Here is a 15,353-nt window from a genome sequence, read left to right as displayed (position 1 = left end):
TCGGGGGGGGCAGTGGGCACTCATGTTGTGTGTTATGGAGGAAGGAGAACGATAATAAAAGAATGCTCCCCCCAGAATAAATGCTATTGATTCATTATTAACCCGTTCTGGATAATCCTGGAGACTCTGAGGGTCAGAACGGGGAAGTGAACCACGAAGGAGGATCCACCTTCGGCCCCCCGCGCCTCTGAACACGGTCGGAAAGGGAAAAAAAAATAGTTGGGAGAAAGTCAAAGAAGATATATATTTAAAAATAAAGCACTATCTATGTTGCCTCTTGGTGTCATCTGTTGATCAAAGGCCATGACATCACATGATGTTATGACATAAAGGTTATGGCTATGACATCAATGTGACATCAGTTTTACTGAGCCTTTCAGTACTCATCATGTTGGTGATGAACATTATTACATGATGTAATGATGATGTCATGATTACATCATCACATGATGATGTTGATCAAAGAACATGACATCTATGTGACATCAGTTTTATTGCCTGCAGAACCTTCATATAACCTCACTGAACATCCAAAATCCATTTTTCAGTGACTTCAAGCTACGTCTAGCAAAGTACTGAAACGCTCGTTCCCAACGTTAAAGCTTTTTTTCAAGATCAAACCTGCAAATATTTACGCTCTTTCTCAAAGAACACCGAATATTTCGTACATCTCTGATAAAATGGCTTATAACAACAGAAACAAAAAGAACTTTCATGGCCAGAAGCCTAGGAAGAACCACCATGGTGTTGGATATCCCCGCCATTACGATCACGGATATGACAATCCCTATCCAGTCGGGTTTAATCCACATGTAAAGCAGAATTTCTCTGATCCGGACTCCCTCATCTCTGAGCTCAGAAAACAGATCAGACTGGAAGAGGAAGAGAAACATCGGCAGATCCAACAGAAAGCATTGGAAGCTGAAACAATGCAGAAGAAAAATGAAGCCTGCAGATTAGAAAACCAGCTGCTGCAGGAAAAGAACAACAACCTGCAGAAACAGAACCAAGAAATTCGTAGTCAAAACGAAGATTTAAACCAAAAACACAGAGCATTTTCTTGCAATGAGACATCTTTCAACGCACTGAAAGAAAAACTGCAAAAGATGCGAGAAGAAGTTCAGATTCTCAGAGACCAGAACCAAAATGTGGATTTGGAAGAAATGCAGAAAGTGGTGACTGAAAGCCAGGGAGTGACAGAAATGGTTAGAGATGAGAACTCTACGCTGGTTCTGAAAGTGGAAAACCTCCAAAAGGAGAACAATCATCTGAAGACTCAACTGCAAGCAGCTCCCCAGCATGAGGTGGCTCCTTTAACCAACACGCTGCCTGCAGAGGTGGAGGAGCTCAGAAAAACTCTTGAAGCTTCTCAGTTTGTGACGCAAAGCTTTAGAGAGGGGAACATTAAGATGATTCTGGAAGTCCAGGAGCTTAGAAAAGCCAAGGAGCAGCTGAAGGAGAACCTCCAGAAAGCTTCACTACAACAAAATGACTTTCCTGAAATGATCCATCAGATCAATCAGACTGATAAAGAGAGGATAGAATTAAGAGACCAGCTGTTTGAAGAAATCAAAACCACAGAGCTGCTCAAAGAAAGCCTCTTTTACCTGGAGGATCACGTGGATGAACTGAAGGACAAAGTCACAAGTTTAGAAGGAAACACCACAGAGAGAAACCAATGTTTGAACCTGGAGGACTATGATGTGATAATAGAAGAGGAATGGATAGAGGAAGATGAAGAGATGGAGGAAAATAAAGAGAAAGAGGGAAATGAAGAGATGGTGGAAAATGAAGAGATGGAGGTGAAAGAACAAAAAGAAGAAAATGTAGAAAAAAATGAGCTGGTTTTAGAAAAAACTGAGGAAATGTTGGATGAAAGAGAAGCTCAATTCATGACCAAAATGAAAGAATTGGAAAATTGTCTGCAAACACTCCAGCAAGATGTTCCAAAGAAACCTAAGAAAGGGAAAAATCAGGAAAAGAGAAAGAAAAAGGAAAAGAAAAACAAAGAAAGAAATGAAAGGGTGATTGAAGAAACGGAGGAAACAATGAAGGACACAGAAGCTCAAATTGTGACAAAAATTGAAGAATTGGACAAAGATCTGCAAAACGTCCAGCAGAAAAATACCAAGAAGATGAAGAAAAAAGAGAAAAATAAGAAAAAAGCAGAAAAAGACAAAGAGCAGAAAGAAAAACCTGTGAAGAGGTCCTCCTTCTTAATGTTTTTCCGTAGACTGTTTGGTTTGAAGACTTAAACCAGACCACTGCCCTGTTTTGGGGTTTTCTTCCTGTTCTAATGTAAAATAATGTAATCTAATGTAATGGGTTAGGGTGACTCACTCCACTTAGTCGAGGGTTTTAAACTCAAGTTAAGATGTTTTTATTTACAAGACCTTTTAGCTGACTTTTTTAGTTTCATTTTGTTTCATTTATTTGTTTTATTTTTTATTTAATTTTTTAATTAATTTGGTCTTTAGTTGCTTTAAGCAGCTTGAATTAACTGCCTCCACCTAAAGCAGTCCTCACCTCCAAGCTATCAGTTCTAAAATTAAAGCTGCAGACAAGAAGGGGCTCCAAACGTCATTAGCCTCAAGTGGAAATTCACCAGATTGTCAAAGTAGTAGCGCCTTTTTAAAAACGTTTTAACAAAGGTGCTACGATTTCTGCTTCAGTGATGTCTGGTTAGAAGTAAAAATGGCGCCATCTTGTCTGCAGCTAGGTCCCCCTTATTAATGTAAGCCCCCGATCCCCCCCCAAATGAAGAGCAGACTTTCTGAGTCTAAAATCCTCTTAAGCTCTTCTACCAATTCGGCCGTCCACTGCCAGGTCTGTACCTCCTTCTTCTTTCTCTTTCGGCTTTTCCCATCAGGGGTCGCCACAGCGAATCATCCTTTTCCACCTCACTCTATCATGAACATCTTCTACCCTAACGTTAGCCAACTTCATGTCCTCTGTTAAGACATCCATATATCTCCTCTTTGGCCGTCCTCTTGCCCTCCGGCCAGGCAGCTCCATCTCCAACATCCTTCTACCAATATATCCACTATCCCTCCTCTGAACATGTCCAAACCATCTCAGTCTGGCTTCTCTGACTTTGTCGCTAACACAGGCAACATGAGCCGTCCCTCTGATGTACTCGTTCCTTATCCTGTCTAACCTGGTCACTCCTAAGGAGAACCTCAACATCTTCATCTCTGCTACCTCCATCTCAGCCTCTTGTCTCTGTCTCACTGCTACCGTCTCTAACCCATAGAGCAGAGCTGGTCTCACCACTGTCTTGTACACCTTTCCTTTGAGTCTTGCTGGCACTCTTCTGTCACACAACACTCCTGACACTTTCCTCCACCCGCTCCAACCTGCCTGCACTCGCCTCTTCACCTCTTTTCCACAATCCCCATCACACTGAACTGTTGACCCCAAGTACTTAAACTCCTGCACCTTCTTCACCTCAGCCCCCTGTAACCTAACGCTTCTACCTTGATCCCTCTCGTTCAGACACATGTATTCTGTCTTACTACGTACTACTAGGTACTGTCTGTACCTCCAAACCCAAAAATTAATCCGTGGTCTCCAGCTCTGTTCCTCGTGAGCTGCTGCCCTGCTTGTTTTGTAGCTAACCCTGCTTCAGTGATTACTGGTCACCTGGATCAGGCGTGTTCAGTCCATCAGAAACTGGGCTCACTCGATCCAGCTAATCAGGACTTCCTGAAGCAGATTAGCTGCATAACAAGCAGGGCAGTAGCTCACGAGGAACAGGGTTGCAGACGCCTGATCTACACCCTGGGTGGAAATCTGTCACCAACATTGGCTTGAAAAAACAGGGGCAGCACGTTGGTCTGTTGGCAACATGGTTCGCTGATGGGTCCGTGTCTGCGTGGGTTTTCTCCGAGTGCTTCGGTTCCCCCCCACTTATCCAAATGTATTATTGATCGATTGGTGACCTTCAAACAGGTGTCGACCAAAACTTCTCCATTGAACGTCCAGCTTTTTAAAATCGCTGTGGAGGTTCTCTAATCAAAGAGGTACAGCTCAAATTTCCCACATCCACCCCCCAACCCCCCACTAAAATAAAATAAACTAATGAGAATTGTTATAATTATCTTAATTGGAAAAAAATCAGTCACCAAAATGAATAGATTACCAAATTAAAGCCTGGCAGTCTTGTGGGTTTCCTCCGAGTTCTTCGGTTTCCCCACAGTAATTGTTAGTGATTGGCTAGTGACTGATAACCCCCTCCCTGAATCGCCACCTTATCGTGGTGGAGGGGTTTGCGTGCCCGAATGATCCCAGGAGCTGTTAGCCAGGTGGTGTTCCACGTCAAACAGTTCCTGGGAGACGGGCCAGACTAAGAGCGATTCAAGCAAAAACCTTTTTATTCCTGCCCCCCAACAAAGCTTTGCTGGGCCCCACCCTGGGGGTAGATGAGTTATTTCTCGCCTGGTGGCTCATATCCTAACTGCTCTGGAGCAGTGGACAGCAAGCATGCTGTCCTAAAGGCCCCGCCTACTCAGGTTCCCAGCTCCACAACTACAAGGGGAACTTTTCCTAAAGGTCTTCTTGTGGTTGCGGACGTCACCAGTCCATTCCAGGTGACGGTGGGACCCTGCAAACTGGGGTCGGGTCCTTCACAGTAGATCAGTCAATTTCTATTTTCAATAAGTCTTTAGTATCTGGTGAATTGCACAGAGGACACCTTCCCAGTGTCTTTGTGGCAGGGACTGACCTGATGCAGTCATTCCTTAGGCTCCTCCTCCCTAGAGAGAAGTGCATTTTTAACTACGACCTCTCCCCAACCCAGCTGATTGTGAAGAATGCCTTCTGGATGCTCTCTGCACAGTGCACACTATCAACGCCGAAGTCCACAAGGTTGCAGAGCAGATTGTGAAGGTAAAGCAGCTTCATCAGGCCCTCAGAACCACAGGAACCTGTAGTGACTGAGGCTGCGTTAACTAAAGTTGAGCCGCTGCACGGCCTGAAACAGTTTGCTGCCATCATCTCTTCCAGAGAGGCTCCTCGGCTGAAAAACTCCTTCATGATCCATTTTCCTGCAGAGGGAGCAGATCCATAGCAGCTTCAGAATGATGTTTTCTGTCCTCCAAAGACCCACAAAGGCTCTTTTAGGAGCCATCCACAAAACCTTCAAGAGCTTGAATTTCTCTTTTTCTCTGTTTATAGTTATAGTCCTAACTTTTAAGGTACTACATTGGTGTAGGAGTTAAAAAGGTAAGACACTGAAACAGGCTAACAAGTACATTTGCAATGAAGCAGAACTGCTCTCTTCCATAGTTTCAAACCCTTTAACATTGGAGTTTTAGCTCCAGTGTTGACATTCTGGCGTCTACTGTAACTTTTCAGCCCTTAACGCAATGAACGTAATTCCAGCGGATTCTGATGCAGAGAAAAGCAGCCTTGCACTGACATGCAGCGCTGCACAGTTGTTAAGTGTTCGTGTAATCAATGTTTATCAGCCTCATCATCTGCTGCGGACAAAAGCGGCTCTGCGCTGCTCACTCCACACTAGAAATCTGTTGCAAATTGATGCAAAGCCAGTGAGAAAAGACTTTTCCTGGTGTCAGAATCCACTGATTCACGGTGATTGTGTGAACGGTTGAAGATTTTTGATACATCAAAAAGCTTTGTTCTCTAGGTCTCCCTTTAGCTTAATTTATATAACACATATGCTCAAAACTTTATTGAAATTCCAAAAATGTCAAGAGAAAACACAATGTCGCAGTTTCACTGCTTCCGTAAATCGTGATTAAGCGAATAAACACAAACCAACTCACACAATAAATCATTCAAAAAAAACTACTGTGAACTATACTTTGATTTAAATATGATACATTCAAGTTTATTCCAAGGTACTAGCGCTCATCATCATCTATCAAAGGAGACATCGGCGTCTTATTCAGGCCGTAGAGTGGCGAGCTCCTTCCACGTGGGAGGGGCTACGGATGAAGCCTTTTTGGGAAATGGTGGTTGGTGATTTTCCAGAGGAGCTGTGGATCCAACAATTCCACATGACACGCTCAACTTTTGATCAGTTGTGTGATAAAAAAAGTGAGGCGCACTCGTTCAACAGGCGTCTTTATGCAGCTAAAGACCTCAAACAGGTGCTTCAAATTTAGGATGATAACTGGAGCGGAGGTGATGCGGACTGACAGGTCTTTGAGGGTCAGAATTCTAGCTGACAGACAGGTGATCAAAAACTTCTACGCAGCAGTAGCGTACAAGTAAATTATTTAAAAATCATGCAATGTGATTTCCAGATTGTCCACAACTCATAATCTTTAGCTAATTTGCAGAAACTATCTCCTAGAAAACAATACAGCTTTTGTTTTTTAAATTTTGGCTAGAAACAGCATCACCATTATCTAAAGACCGCTGGCTTTACCAAAGATAAAAAACTGATTGGAGTGGGACTTTGATTAATAATGTGTGTGGAACTTATTTTATGTATTTATTTTGAGTGCTCAGCTCGAGGGCCCCAAGATATTGGGGGGCCCCAGGAATTCACCCACCTTTGCCTAATGGTAAGTCCGCCCCTGCTGCAGGGGCATGGCCCTCCAAAGGTTACTGCTTCAAGATGGGGGGCTAGACTACTGCTTTGAGGAAGGCTCGATTCTGTCCTGCAGCAGTCCTGGACGGCAAGAACCACATTGTTTCCACGTTTCTTCTTTCTTATGTACCTTTGAGCACAGTGAGCAAAACTAAATTAATCAGGCATTATAAAAAATTGTTCAAAATCAAGTGACAAAACCATAGCACACATTTAGGAGATATTCAAAGGAAGTTTTGAAATTATTATGGGATGGCGACAGAACTATGGCTTGGCAGCTATTTTGTAGAAAAGTGTAAAGTTTGGCGATTTTTCACATTTTCCAACAACATGAGGACAGAAAACTTTTGTCCAATCGATCTTCCATCCAAGGGAAATTCTCACGCACGGCACCATGTTAAGTCCAGAACCACAACCAAAGTTTGGTTGGTTTTTAACTGGGAAGAAGCCGCCACCTTGAATTCTCCCATAAAAACCACATTTTTTATGCCTTTTGCAAATTTAAAGTGTCCTCTGTTACTCACATATTTTTTTCTGGAATATTGTAAAAATGTTATACATGAATCCTTGGCTGAAACTGAACAAAATGGTACAACATACGACATGAACATATTAGGAATGTGGGCGGGGTTAATACAAAGTTTTGTAGCAGGGAAAACTTTAAAAATGTACTTTTCCAGATTCTTCTTAAAATTACGCAAACCTGTTCGTCACCCTCAGGCGACCAATAATTAAAATGGTTGCCATGGAGATAAAACCAATAAAAGGTTTTTTCTTCTTCATAAATTTGTCTCATGTAGGGTGCCAGAGGCAGAAAGAGAAAGTGAGGGGCGTGTCTAGCAGCAGATCAAACATCGCAGGTCGAAAGGCGGCGGGAAAGTCTGCAGCAGATAAGGCAGGTCACAATGTGCTGCCTGCAGCTTTAATTTTCACAGTTAGGTTATTTCTATCATGCTGGGGTTTTTTATTTTCAAAGTCCATGTTTCAATGTTCAATTTACAATAAAGTGCACATGCTGCCCTGTTTTAACGTTGGGCTCCTGCCCCTCTATTATTATCTACACCCCCCTGTTTGTACTTGAAGTGCAGTCATTTGTGGCTCCTCCTAGATCGCCCTCTAGTGTCACCGGCCGGTACTGCAGTCAGCTTTCAAAATGCTTCTGAGCTGAAATTTTTAGCAGCATTGTTTTTTAACTGGTGAATATTTCACTCCATGGTTAATTAAGTAAAAAGAAAAACAAAACCAAGTTCCCTAAAAGCTTGAAATTACTGCACCATCTAAATTTATAGAGTTAACTTCCTGTTACTGTTTTTGTGGATTTATTTTCTTCTTCTGTCCTCATCCTGAATGTTCAAAGTTCTTTCATCTTTGAAAGGGTGAGAAATGCGTTCAAGAGCGCGCTCCATTGAGGAATAGTCACAGTTTACGTCTTTTCATCTTATAGAAACACTTTATTCTATCTAATGTTGTAATATAAATTAAATACACAAAACTGTCACTAAAATTACTCTGACAACAAACATAAAGGTGGTTTCCATTTTTACAAAGCAATTAAGTTTTTTTTTTTAGTCCCACTCTAATCATCTGTAACCCTTGTGCTATCCTAAGCACTTTAACATTGGGAGTTGGGTCATCTAGACCCACTAGACAGTGCCCTGAACCTTTTCTCTTCAATGATTTGTGATCTTCACTGGTGTCCATGGATCGGGAGCCGGTTTAGCTCGTGCTGGTTTGCGGTGCCTTCCATCTGTGAAACCAGGGTTCGACTCTGGGCTGCTCCCTCTTCCCTTCTCTACTTCTGTGCTGGTCCCAAGCCCGGTTGCTTTGAGAGGGTTGCATCAGGAAGGGCATCCGGCGTAAAACATTGCCAAGTTTACCATGCGACTTGTTTGCTGTGGCGACCCCTGATGGGAAAAGCCAAAAGGGAAACAACAACTGGTGTCCATGGATTACATGAAATCTTTCCACCTTTATCCACCTTTGTCATGGTAGGGAGAACACATCAATGTAAGGGTGGGGTCATCTAAGATAGCACAAGGGTTAAACTGATTGTGAAAGCGTTCCCAGGGGTTTTTCAATTACAATTATCCCAAAAATGACAATTTGAAGAAATACTGCAATATTAATCTTAATTTTCTTTTTCCATTTCCTGCATAATCAGAAAAATGCCCCAAAAACTGTTCAAAACACAATTTTAATGTGAGTAGGTCTCTATTTTGTGGGAATATGAACCTTTTTGAGGGGCATACACAAAAATGTTCAGTTCTGGATTGCATTATGAAATTTGCTGCACACCAAACACTGAGATGAACAGATTTTAGAACATTGTATGACATAAAAAACTGTTTATAAGGTTGATAAAATGTTACATTTTTATATGACTGCAGACCATTCTGCAGCATGAATCTGCAGATTACAGATGCAAAGGAAGTTTTGAGCTCCAAGAACAAACGTTTGGTCCTCTTTGATGAATTTTCTCTGATTTTTGTAGATTAATGTATACAGTTTGATTAACACACCACAACATGCTTCATAAAAAAAACTTTTATTTACTTAAATGTCAATAAAAGTGTTAATTGATGGTTCTCTCTCTCTGGTGTTTGGTGGTTTTTCGGAGACATCCACGGTAGAAATCCTAGTTTCTGATGCGTTGCTTTGCTTCATCAAGAGCCTGAAATCATCATGTTTGGAGTTAAAACAAAAGTAATCAGGAACAAAAGAAACTAAAGGGGAAAAACAGAGGAAACCTTCTGGATGGTCTCTGGGGCGGAGTCGTCCTCTTTGGAAACGCTTTTCATAGTGGGACACTGAGGATTTCACGATTCCAAGCTTCGCGAAGACAAAGAAAAGAGAAAAATGATTGACAATAAGGAAACTATGTGTGGAGTTTTAGCAGGAAATGTTTTGACTGGACTAAATCCCAACTATTACATTCTGACTGCCATCAGAACGCACACGGGGGAAAACACGAGGCGGGGGCGGGGCTTAGACTCACTGCTGATGATTCTAGACCCGCAACAAACCAACAGCTGCTTCTTAATAAACAATAATAGTTGTCATCCATAAAATCAATATCCTGTCTTGGGTTTACTGGAATTTAAGGGGAAAAAATACGAAGGAGTCTGCATCAAAGTGAATTTGTTTCCATCATCTCACTCATCTGAACTCTGGGTGTTTGACAGACAGAAAAGTCTATTCAAGGTTGTGGAAAATGGACAAAAGATCAAAGGAAACATCACACTCATAAATAATTCAAAGAAATTATTAAATAAATGTCCTGACAGCATTTTGAATCAATAAAAGTATTGCCAAATAAACAAAAGCGACATATCTGCAAAAACATTTGTCTCTAACACCCCTTGTGTTGCGGCTCCCTGTGCTTTCCTCTCAGTGGGAAACTGATCCAAATGGCTCTTTGAGAGGTTCAGGTTGCCGACCCCTGCCCCAGGTGTTCCCAGGCCAGGACCCCCAGGTGTTCCCTGAAATTGCCATTGATTTCTCAAAACATTGACTTACAGCTCAGCTGTTTCCTGAAGGCTCCCCCCCTCAGCTCTGGACTTTGCCTCTGGAAGTTTGCTGTTGGAGACACGGATTTTGGAGTTTTTCTTTGTCCGCTTACATAAACTTCCACTCCTTCGTTCCTCACCATTGCTCTGTCAAGTCGTGATCATTCTGACGATCCTCCATCTCGTTTGCTCTGCGACAAAGCAGAGCATCTCCAATAAAACCGTCCAAACTGCAAAGAACCCGTTTTTTAGGAGGAAGCTCCATTTCCGATCGCCTCTGCACAAACTTCACGACTCCTTTCGCCTTCTTCAGGCCACTTTCTTCATCTCCAGACTTCAGTTCTACAACCAAAAAGAAGAAGTGAAGCTTTTTCCCACTGAAACGACCGGCAGAAAGCTGCAGCCTGGGCTGATACCTGCTACTATTTCGCAAAAGCTCCTCAGCAGAAACTCTTCACATTCAGAGACTGTGAGTCCTTCAGCCTCCGGTTGCTGAGGCTTCTTCTCTGGAGGGGCCACCATGTTTTCCTGATTACAGATCTCTTTGTAAGTGTTAACCGACATGAGCAAATCCTCAACGATTTCTTTGACTTCTTCTCCGCTCTTTGTCTTGTCCTTCATCAAATCTGTAATTCATTAAGTAGAAATGATTAAAACATTTTTTTCTTTTTCACATGAAGCTATGTGGCTCTGTACCTCCATGTTTCACCAAATCTGCCAGAAACGTCTTGGGGTCAGTGAAATCTTTCAACAGGTTTGGGGTCGTTTGCTTTTTCTTGGGGACTTCTGGAGCCTCCGTCTTTTCCTCCTTCATCAGATTCTGGATGATTTTGATTGGATGTGTCCTCTTTACCTCACAGAAAACACACAAGCAGAGAGTCGGCCTTAACATCGTATGCAACCGGTTCAAACTGCAGAAATATGATGTTTGTCTGTAAATTTCAAACAAGCTGACAGGGATAAAACTTTTTTGACAGGGTAACAACACAAGCTTGAGTATATTGCTTGTATTCATCAGTTTAAATACAGTTTATCACGTGGTTTTAGCATTTTTCTGATGATGGGGAACATATATCAAGAAAATTGGGCTCAAAATAGCATTTCTGAGTGTTTCTTGATTCAAATCGTTGAGAATCAAACCGCTGTTTGAAAAAGATCCTATGTGTGACGTAAAAACTACGCCAAGCGCACCACAAAATTCCTGCTCCACTCCATTCCGATGCATTCACTTGCAGAAAATGTCTTTGTTTTCCTCGTCTGAGTCTGGAATCTGGATCCACACTGTTCGGCTAGATAGCTCCAATATTGCTCGTCATTTTTGTAGCACCAGTAATTTTGGGGTGGGGGGTGGGTGGGGGGGTATGAATACAAAGTAAGTATTTTGGCAAAAGTATTTTCCGTCTGGAAAAACGTTCCGTGCCTGTAATAAAAGAATTGTGCATCTGTAAAACTGTTTTCTAACTAAAAGAGGATTCAGCTCTGATCAGTTTGCTCAGCTGTTGGACAGGACAAGTTAGAAATTACAAAAAACAAAATCCTGAAAATAATAATGATCAACCCGTCTTTTTTTAGTTGCAGTGTCCAAATGAAATACATCAATCATATTTCAGGTGTCTTCCACCGTTTCATCTTATCTGCTTCTCCGTCATGTGGATTTTTTTTCTCCTGGCATAGACAACTTTTTACAACACAGACATTTTCTTTTCTACAGTTGTGAAACATTTTTACAGACACCCAAATCTCTTATTATAAGTACAAATTTATGGGCGGACAAATCGAACTTCACAAGTGAAGGGCTGTAAGCTAGCGTTACAGATGGGCGACGGAAAGGGTGGTGGGGTTGCTTCACGTCAATGGTCCCGCTAAAAATTTAGTAGGGAATTTCTGATGTTTTGCTGCCGCTCTGCAGAAATTATGTCCTAGAAAACACAGGTTTTCTGATCAAAACTATTTTAAAACAGCTCCAAAGACGATCGGAGAGAGACCTTCAGCATGTTTGTTCAAACTGTTACGCTCACCAACTCCATGTTCTCAAGGAAAGACAGGTCTCCCCCAACCTTCAGTGGGACATTAGTCAGACCTGCAGGAGGCAGAACAGTGTGCTTTAAAATGTAGGCCATGAAAATATATAGGTTTTTTTTTTTCACTTACTGCCAACAGAGTTTTCGATGGCATCCCGCGCTCTCTGAATTCCCAGCTCGAAACACTGCATCTGTGGGCGAACGTGTTGTCCTTGGTAGTAGAGCTGCAATGAGAACTCCAATTCTCCCAGGCTGTACAACACCTGAGCCTTTTGGTACAGCCCCTGAAACATTCAGGCTCACACTGAAGCACACTGACAGCCCGTGGGTGGGAAAGCAAAGGCCTGCGCTCCAACACTGACCTCAGGGAAGGACTTGTCGTGTCTGAGGGAAAGCTCAGCATCCTGCAGAGCTTTCCGAAGCCGCCCTTCGTTCATGCAACACTTGGATCGTCCTATCAAGCATTCCTTGTCCTCAGGTTGGAGTTCCAGTGCCTAAAAACATTTAAAAAAACAAAGGCATTCAACATTTAAAAGGAATAACACAAAAGAGCAAAACGGAGCCAAACTCACCGAGGTGAAGATGTGTCTGGCTCTCTGGAATTGTTCGATCATAAGAAGCCGTCTTCCAGTCAATACCAAGTTCAGAAAGCTTTTTTGTTTGAGATCTTCGTCGGACATTTTCCCTCAGTCAAGCTTTAGCTACAGGTATACCAGATTATTTATTCAGTTGGTATCCTAGCAACAACAACAACAGCAAATCAAAGTAGAAGCCTTTTATTTAGTAAAATGACAACACAAAAAAACAAACTAAATTTGATCACAACACTAATGTGGCAAAAAAAGTAAATCAAACACTGACAGAGAAACCGTTGACTGTAAATGAACCCTGGGCCGATTAAGTGTGACATCATACAGAGACGATGACTTACTTCCTGCTCCAACCAAATGAAATCGCCGCCATGTTTGAATCAGACAATTCCAGTAAGCAGTGATTGGTCAAAGTCGGTCGAATCACGTTTCTATGGCAACCACTCTCCAATCAGGAGTGAGCTTGTTGGACGTACACACCTCTACCACTTGTAAGCAGGCTCTGGAGAATCTGTCAATGAAATGATTCAACTTAGGGCTGTTGGAAAAATGAATTTTGTGATATATCGCTATAGTTCGTATAAATTAAAAAATGCTGTCTGGACGATATTTAATTAATTATTCATGAGCGTCCTTCAACGTCTGACTCTTGTTTTTCACTTAAACCTCCGACCGCTAGTTTTCAGCAGAGCACACGGAGCCTCTTTGAGCAGCTCTGCACCACACAAAATGACTAGCAGGTCTCAGTGAAGCAGCTTTGTTGTGATGAGACGTGAACTACTTAGTTTTTACCTAGGATGGGTACAGAACTGAAACTCTGTGCCATGTTGCTGCCAGTATCGTATAAAAATGCGGATTGCAGTGCTTTGTAGCGGCTCAGATAAGAGCAGGTGGAGCACTGCAGCTGCACAGAGGCTCATAGGCTAATGCACGGAGCACCAAGCAAGTTCTTCAGAACCTCCCAGCAATAGATTCTAGATCAGTGACCTAGAGGATCAGAGTGATGTGTACAACGCTCAGAAAGAAGGCCAATGTCGTGCCGATGAGCGGTGAAATCCGTGTTTACTTCCACGTGAGCGGAAGCGGAGTTCCAACGCTGCAGTGCATTCTGTCATGTAAATAAAAGCTTCTTAGCCACAATGAAGCAACTCTCCCTCACCCTGTCATGCTGCCTCGTCATCATACTTTATTGTTCCTGGAAAGAATTCGTGTTTAGTTTTTTCCCTTTATTTACCTTTCGGGCTCCTGAACAGTTTTAAAGTACTAGAGAAGCGACATTACGCAATATTGAAAATAAACAGCACTTTTTCCCCCCAATCATACTTTTAGAACCTTATTGGTTAAGGCACATTCATTCTAGAGTTTTTTTCTTATACTAAAATATATTTTGTTGTGTAAATCATGTTGAATCTTCTCTTTATATATTTTAAGTTACCAAAATAAAAGCACTATGAATTTTCTTGGGTAAAAGCAACTTATATATGAGACACAGTTGCAGTGCTTAACATTATGATCATTATGAACAGAGGGGCCAGTGCCACCCCTGGCCACCACGTGGGGGCGTGCCTGAGTGGGTGTTGTGTTTGGAATAATGGCACAGAAATCACTCCATACCTTTTTTTCTCAATGGTAAAAATGTGTTTCCTGGACCTGATGTAGTAGGTGAAGACCAACTCTGACCAACATCTGTGACATTTTCTGTGCTCTCATCAAAAGGTCTGAGGTTTCCTCAGCCGTTAAAGTCTTTTTGGAAATCAACATTGGGTTGACGATGGTCAGAGTCTGTTTTTTGAAAGAATCCATTTTCTCCAACATCTCACAGTGGAGGCTGAGGGGCTGGCACTGCTCCTCCGGTTCAGCTCCTTGGTCTTTGACGTGTGATGTGCTGACGGTGTCTTGGTACAGATCCACTCTGTCATGCAGCCAGAGTGACAAGGTCTCTTTTTCTTTAACGCAACTTGTTCAAGTTATCAACGGACCAATCAGATGCCTCAACCAAAGCATGTGGTGCCCGCTGGCCGTCACCTGGAACCTTTGATTGACAGATTGACAACAGTGGTTGCCATATAAACGTTGACTCAGACCGACAAACTGATGCGAAGATCCAGCTCGGTTCTGGGATGTCCTCTAAAGTCTGGGACTATCGGTGGTGAGAGGAGAATTTTACGGAAACTGAAATCCATCATAGACAATCCTCTGCATGAGACTGTGGGAGCACTGAGGAGTTCCTTCAGTCAGAGACTGAAACATTCTCACTGCAGGAAGAAGTGCTTCCACAGGTCACTATTAGACGCTTCATAGACACTATCCACCAGGTTTTTCATTGTGTTATTTATTGTTCAGTGTCATTCATTATGTGTTATTTTTATAGAGCCATGGCAACAAATCAGTGTTTCCGTTGAGGGATCAATTAGTTCCATTTTTCTTCTTTTATTCTTAAAACCATTTGAAAATGCGGCCCATTCTTCAGAAGGTTGAGTATCCATGAAATCAGAGATGCATAAAGTTGGAGATAATAAAAGTCGGCAGAAAGTTTATTCCAACAAGCCGATGAGAAATCCATAAATACATCTGTAGTTTGGTATCCAGATGTTTACTGACCAGAGTTCAAGACTCTGACTGCTGACCTTCAGAAGCTGCTCCAGACACAATCGTCTTGTCAGGCCTCGACAGTTCT

General features: G+C 42.3%; 2 protein-coding genes across 8 annotated transcripts; one reads left to right on the top strand and one right to left on the bottom strand.

Moving 5' to 3' along the window:
- Positions 1 to 373: 373 nt before the first annotated feature.
- On the top strand, positions 374 to 2,261 carry LOC111947714 (trichohyalin-like). Its single transcript, XM_023957154.1, has one exon. It carries the CDS (start codon positions 681 to 683, stop codon positions 2,253 to 2,255), a length of 1,575 nt encoding a protein of 524 aa, XP_023812922.1. The 5' UTR covers positions 374 to 680; the 3' UTR covers positions 2,256 to 2,261.
- A 6,824-nt stretch (positions 2,262 to 9,085) lies between these two features.
- Positions 9,086 to 13,089, bottom strand: LOC110015526 (tetratricopeptide repeat protein 25-like). 7 transcript variants are annotated; one of them, XM_020705507.2, is made up of 11 exons: positions 13,018 to 13,089; positions 12,659 to 12,787; positions 12,449 to 12,580; positions 12,217 to 12,370; positions 12,084 to 12,145; positions 10,762 to 10,918; positions 10,482 to 10,691; positions 10,206 to 10,407; positions 10,076 to 10,135; positions 9,307 to 9,388; positions 9,086 to 9,230 (listed from the first exon to the last, which is right to left on the bottom strand). In XM_020705507.2, exons 2-10 carry the CDS (start codon positions 12,764 to 12,766, stop codon positions 9,376 to 9,378), a joined length of 1,098 nt encoding a protein of 365 aa, XP_020561166.1. In that variant the 5' UTR covers positions 12,767 to 12,787; positions 13,018 to 13,089; the 3' UTR covers positions 9,086 to 9,230; positions 9,307 to 9,375. The 7 variants fall into 7 exon arrangements, with proteins under 7 accessions (XP_020561166.1, XP_020561169.1, XP_020561164.1 ...); XM_020705510.2 differs by having other exon boundaries at positions 10,762 to 10,912; positions 13,018 to 13,088; XM_020705505.2 differs by having other exon boundaries at positions 12,659 to 12,823; positions 13,018 to 13,066.
- Between the last annotated feature and the right edge of the window lie 2,264 nt (positions 13,090 to 15,353).

Source organism: Oryzias latipes, chromosome 8, assembly GCF_002234675.1.
Source record: "Oryzias latipes chromosome 8, ASM223467v1".
Lineage (NCBI taxonomy): Eukaryota > Metazoa > Chordata > Actinopteri > Beloniformes > Adrianichthyidae > Oryzias > Oryzias latipes.
This window is presented reverse-complemented; position numbering and strand designations above follow the sequence as displayed.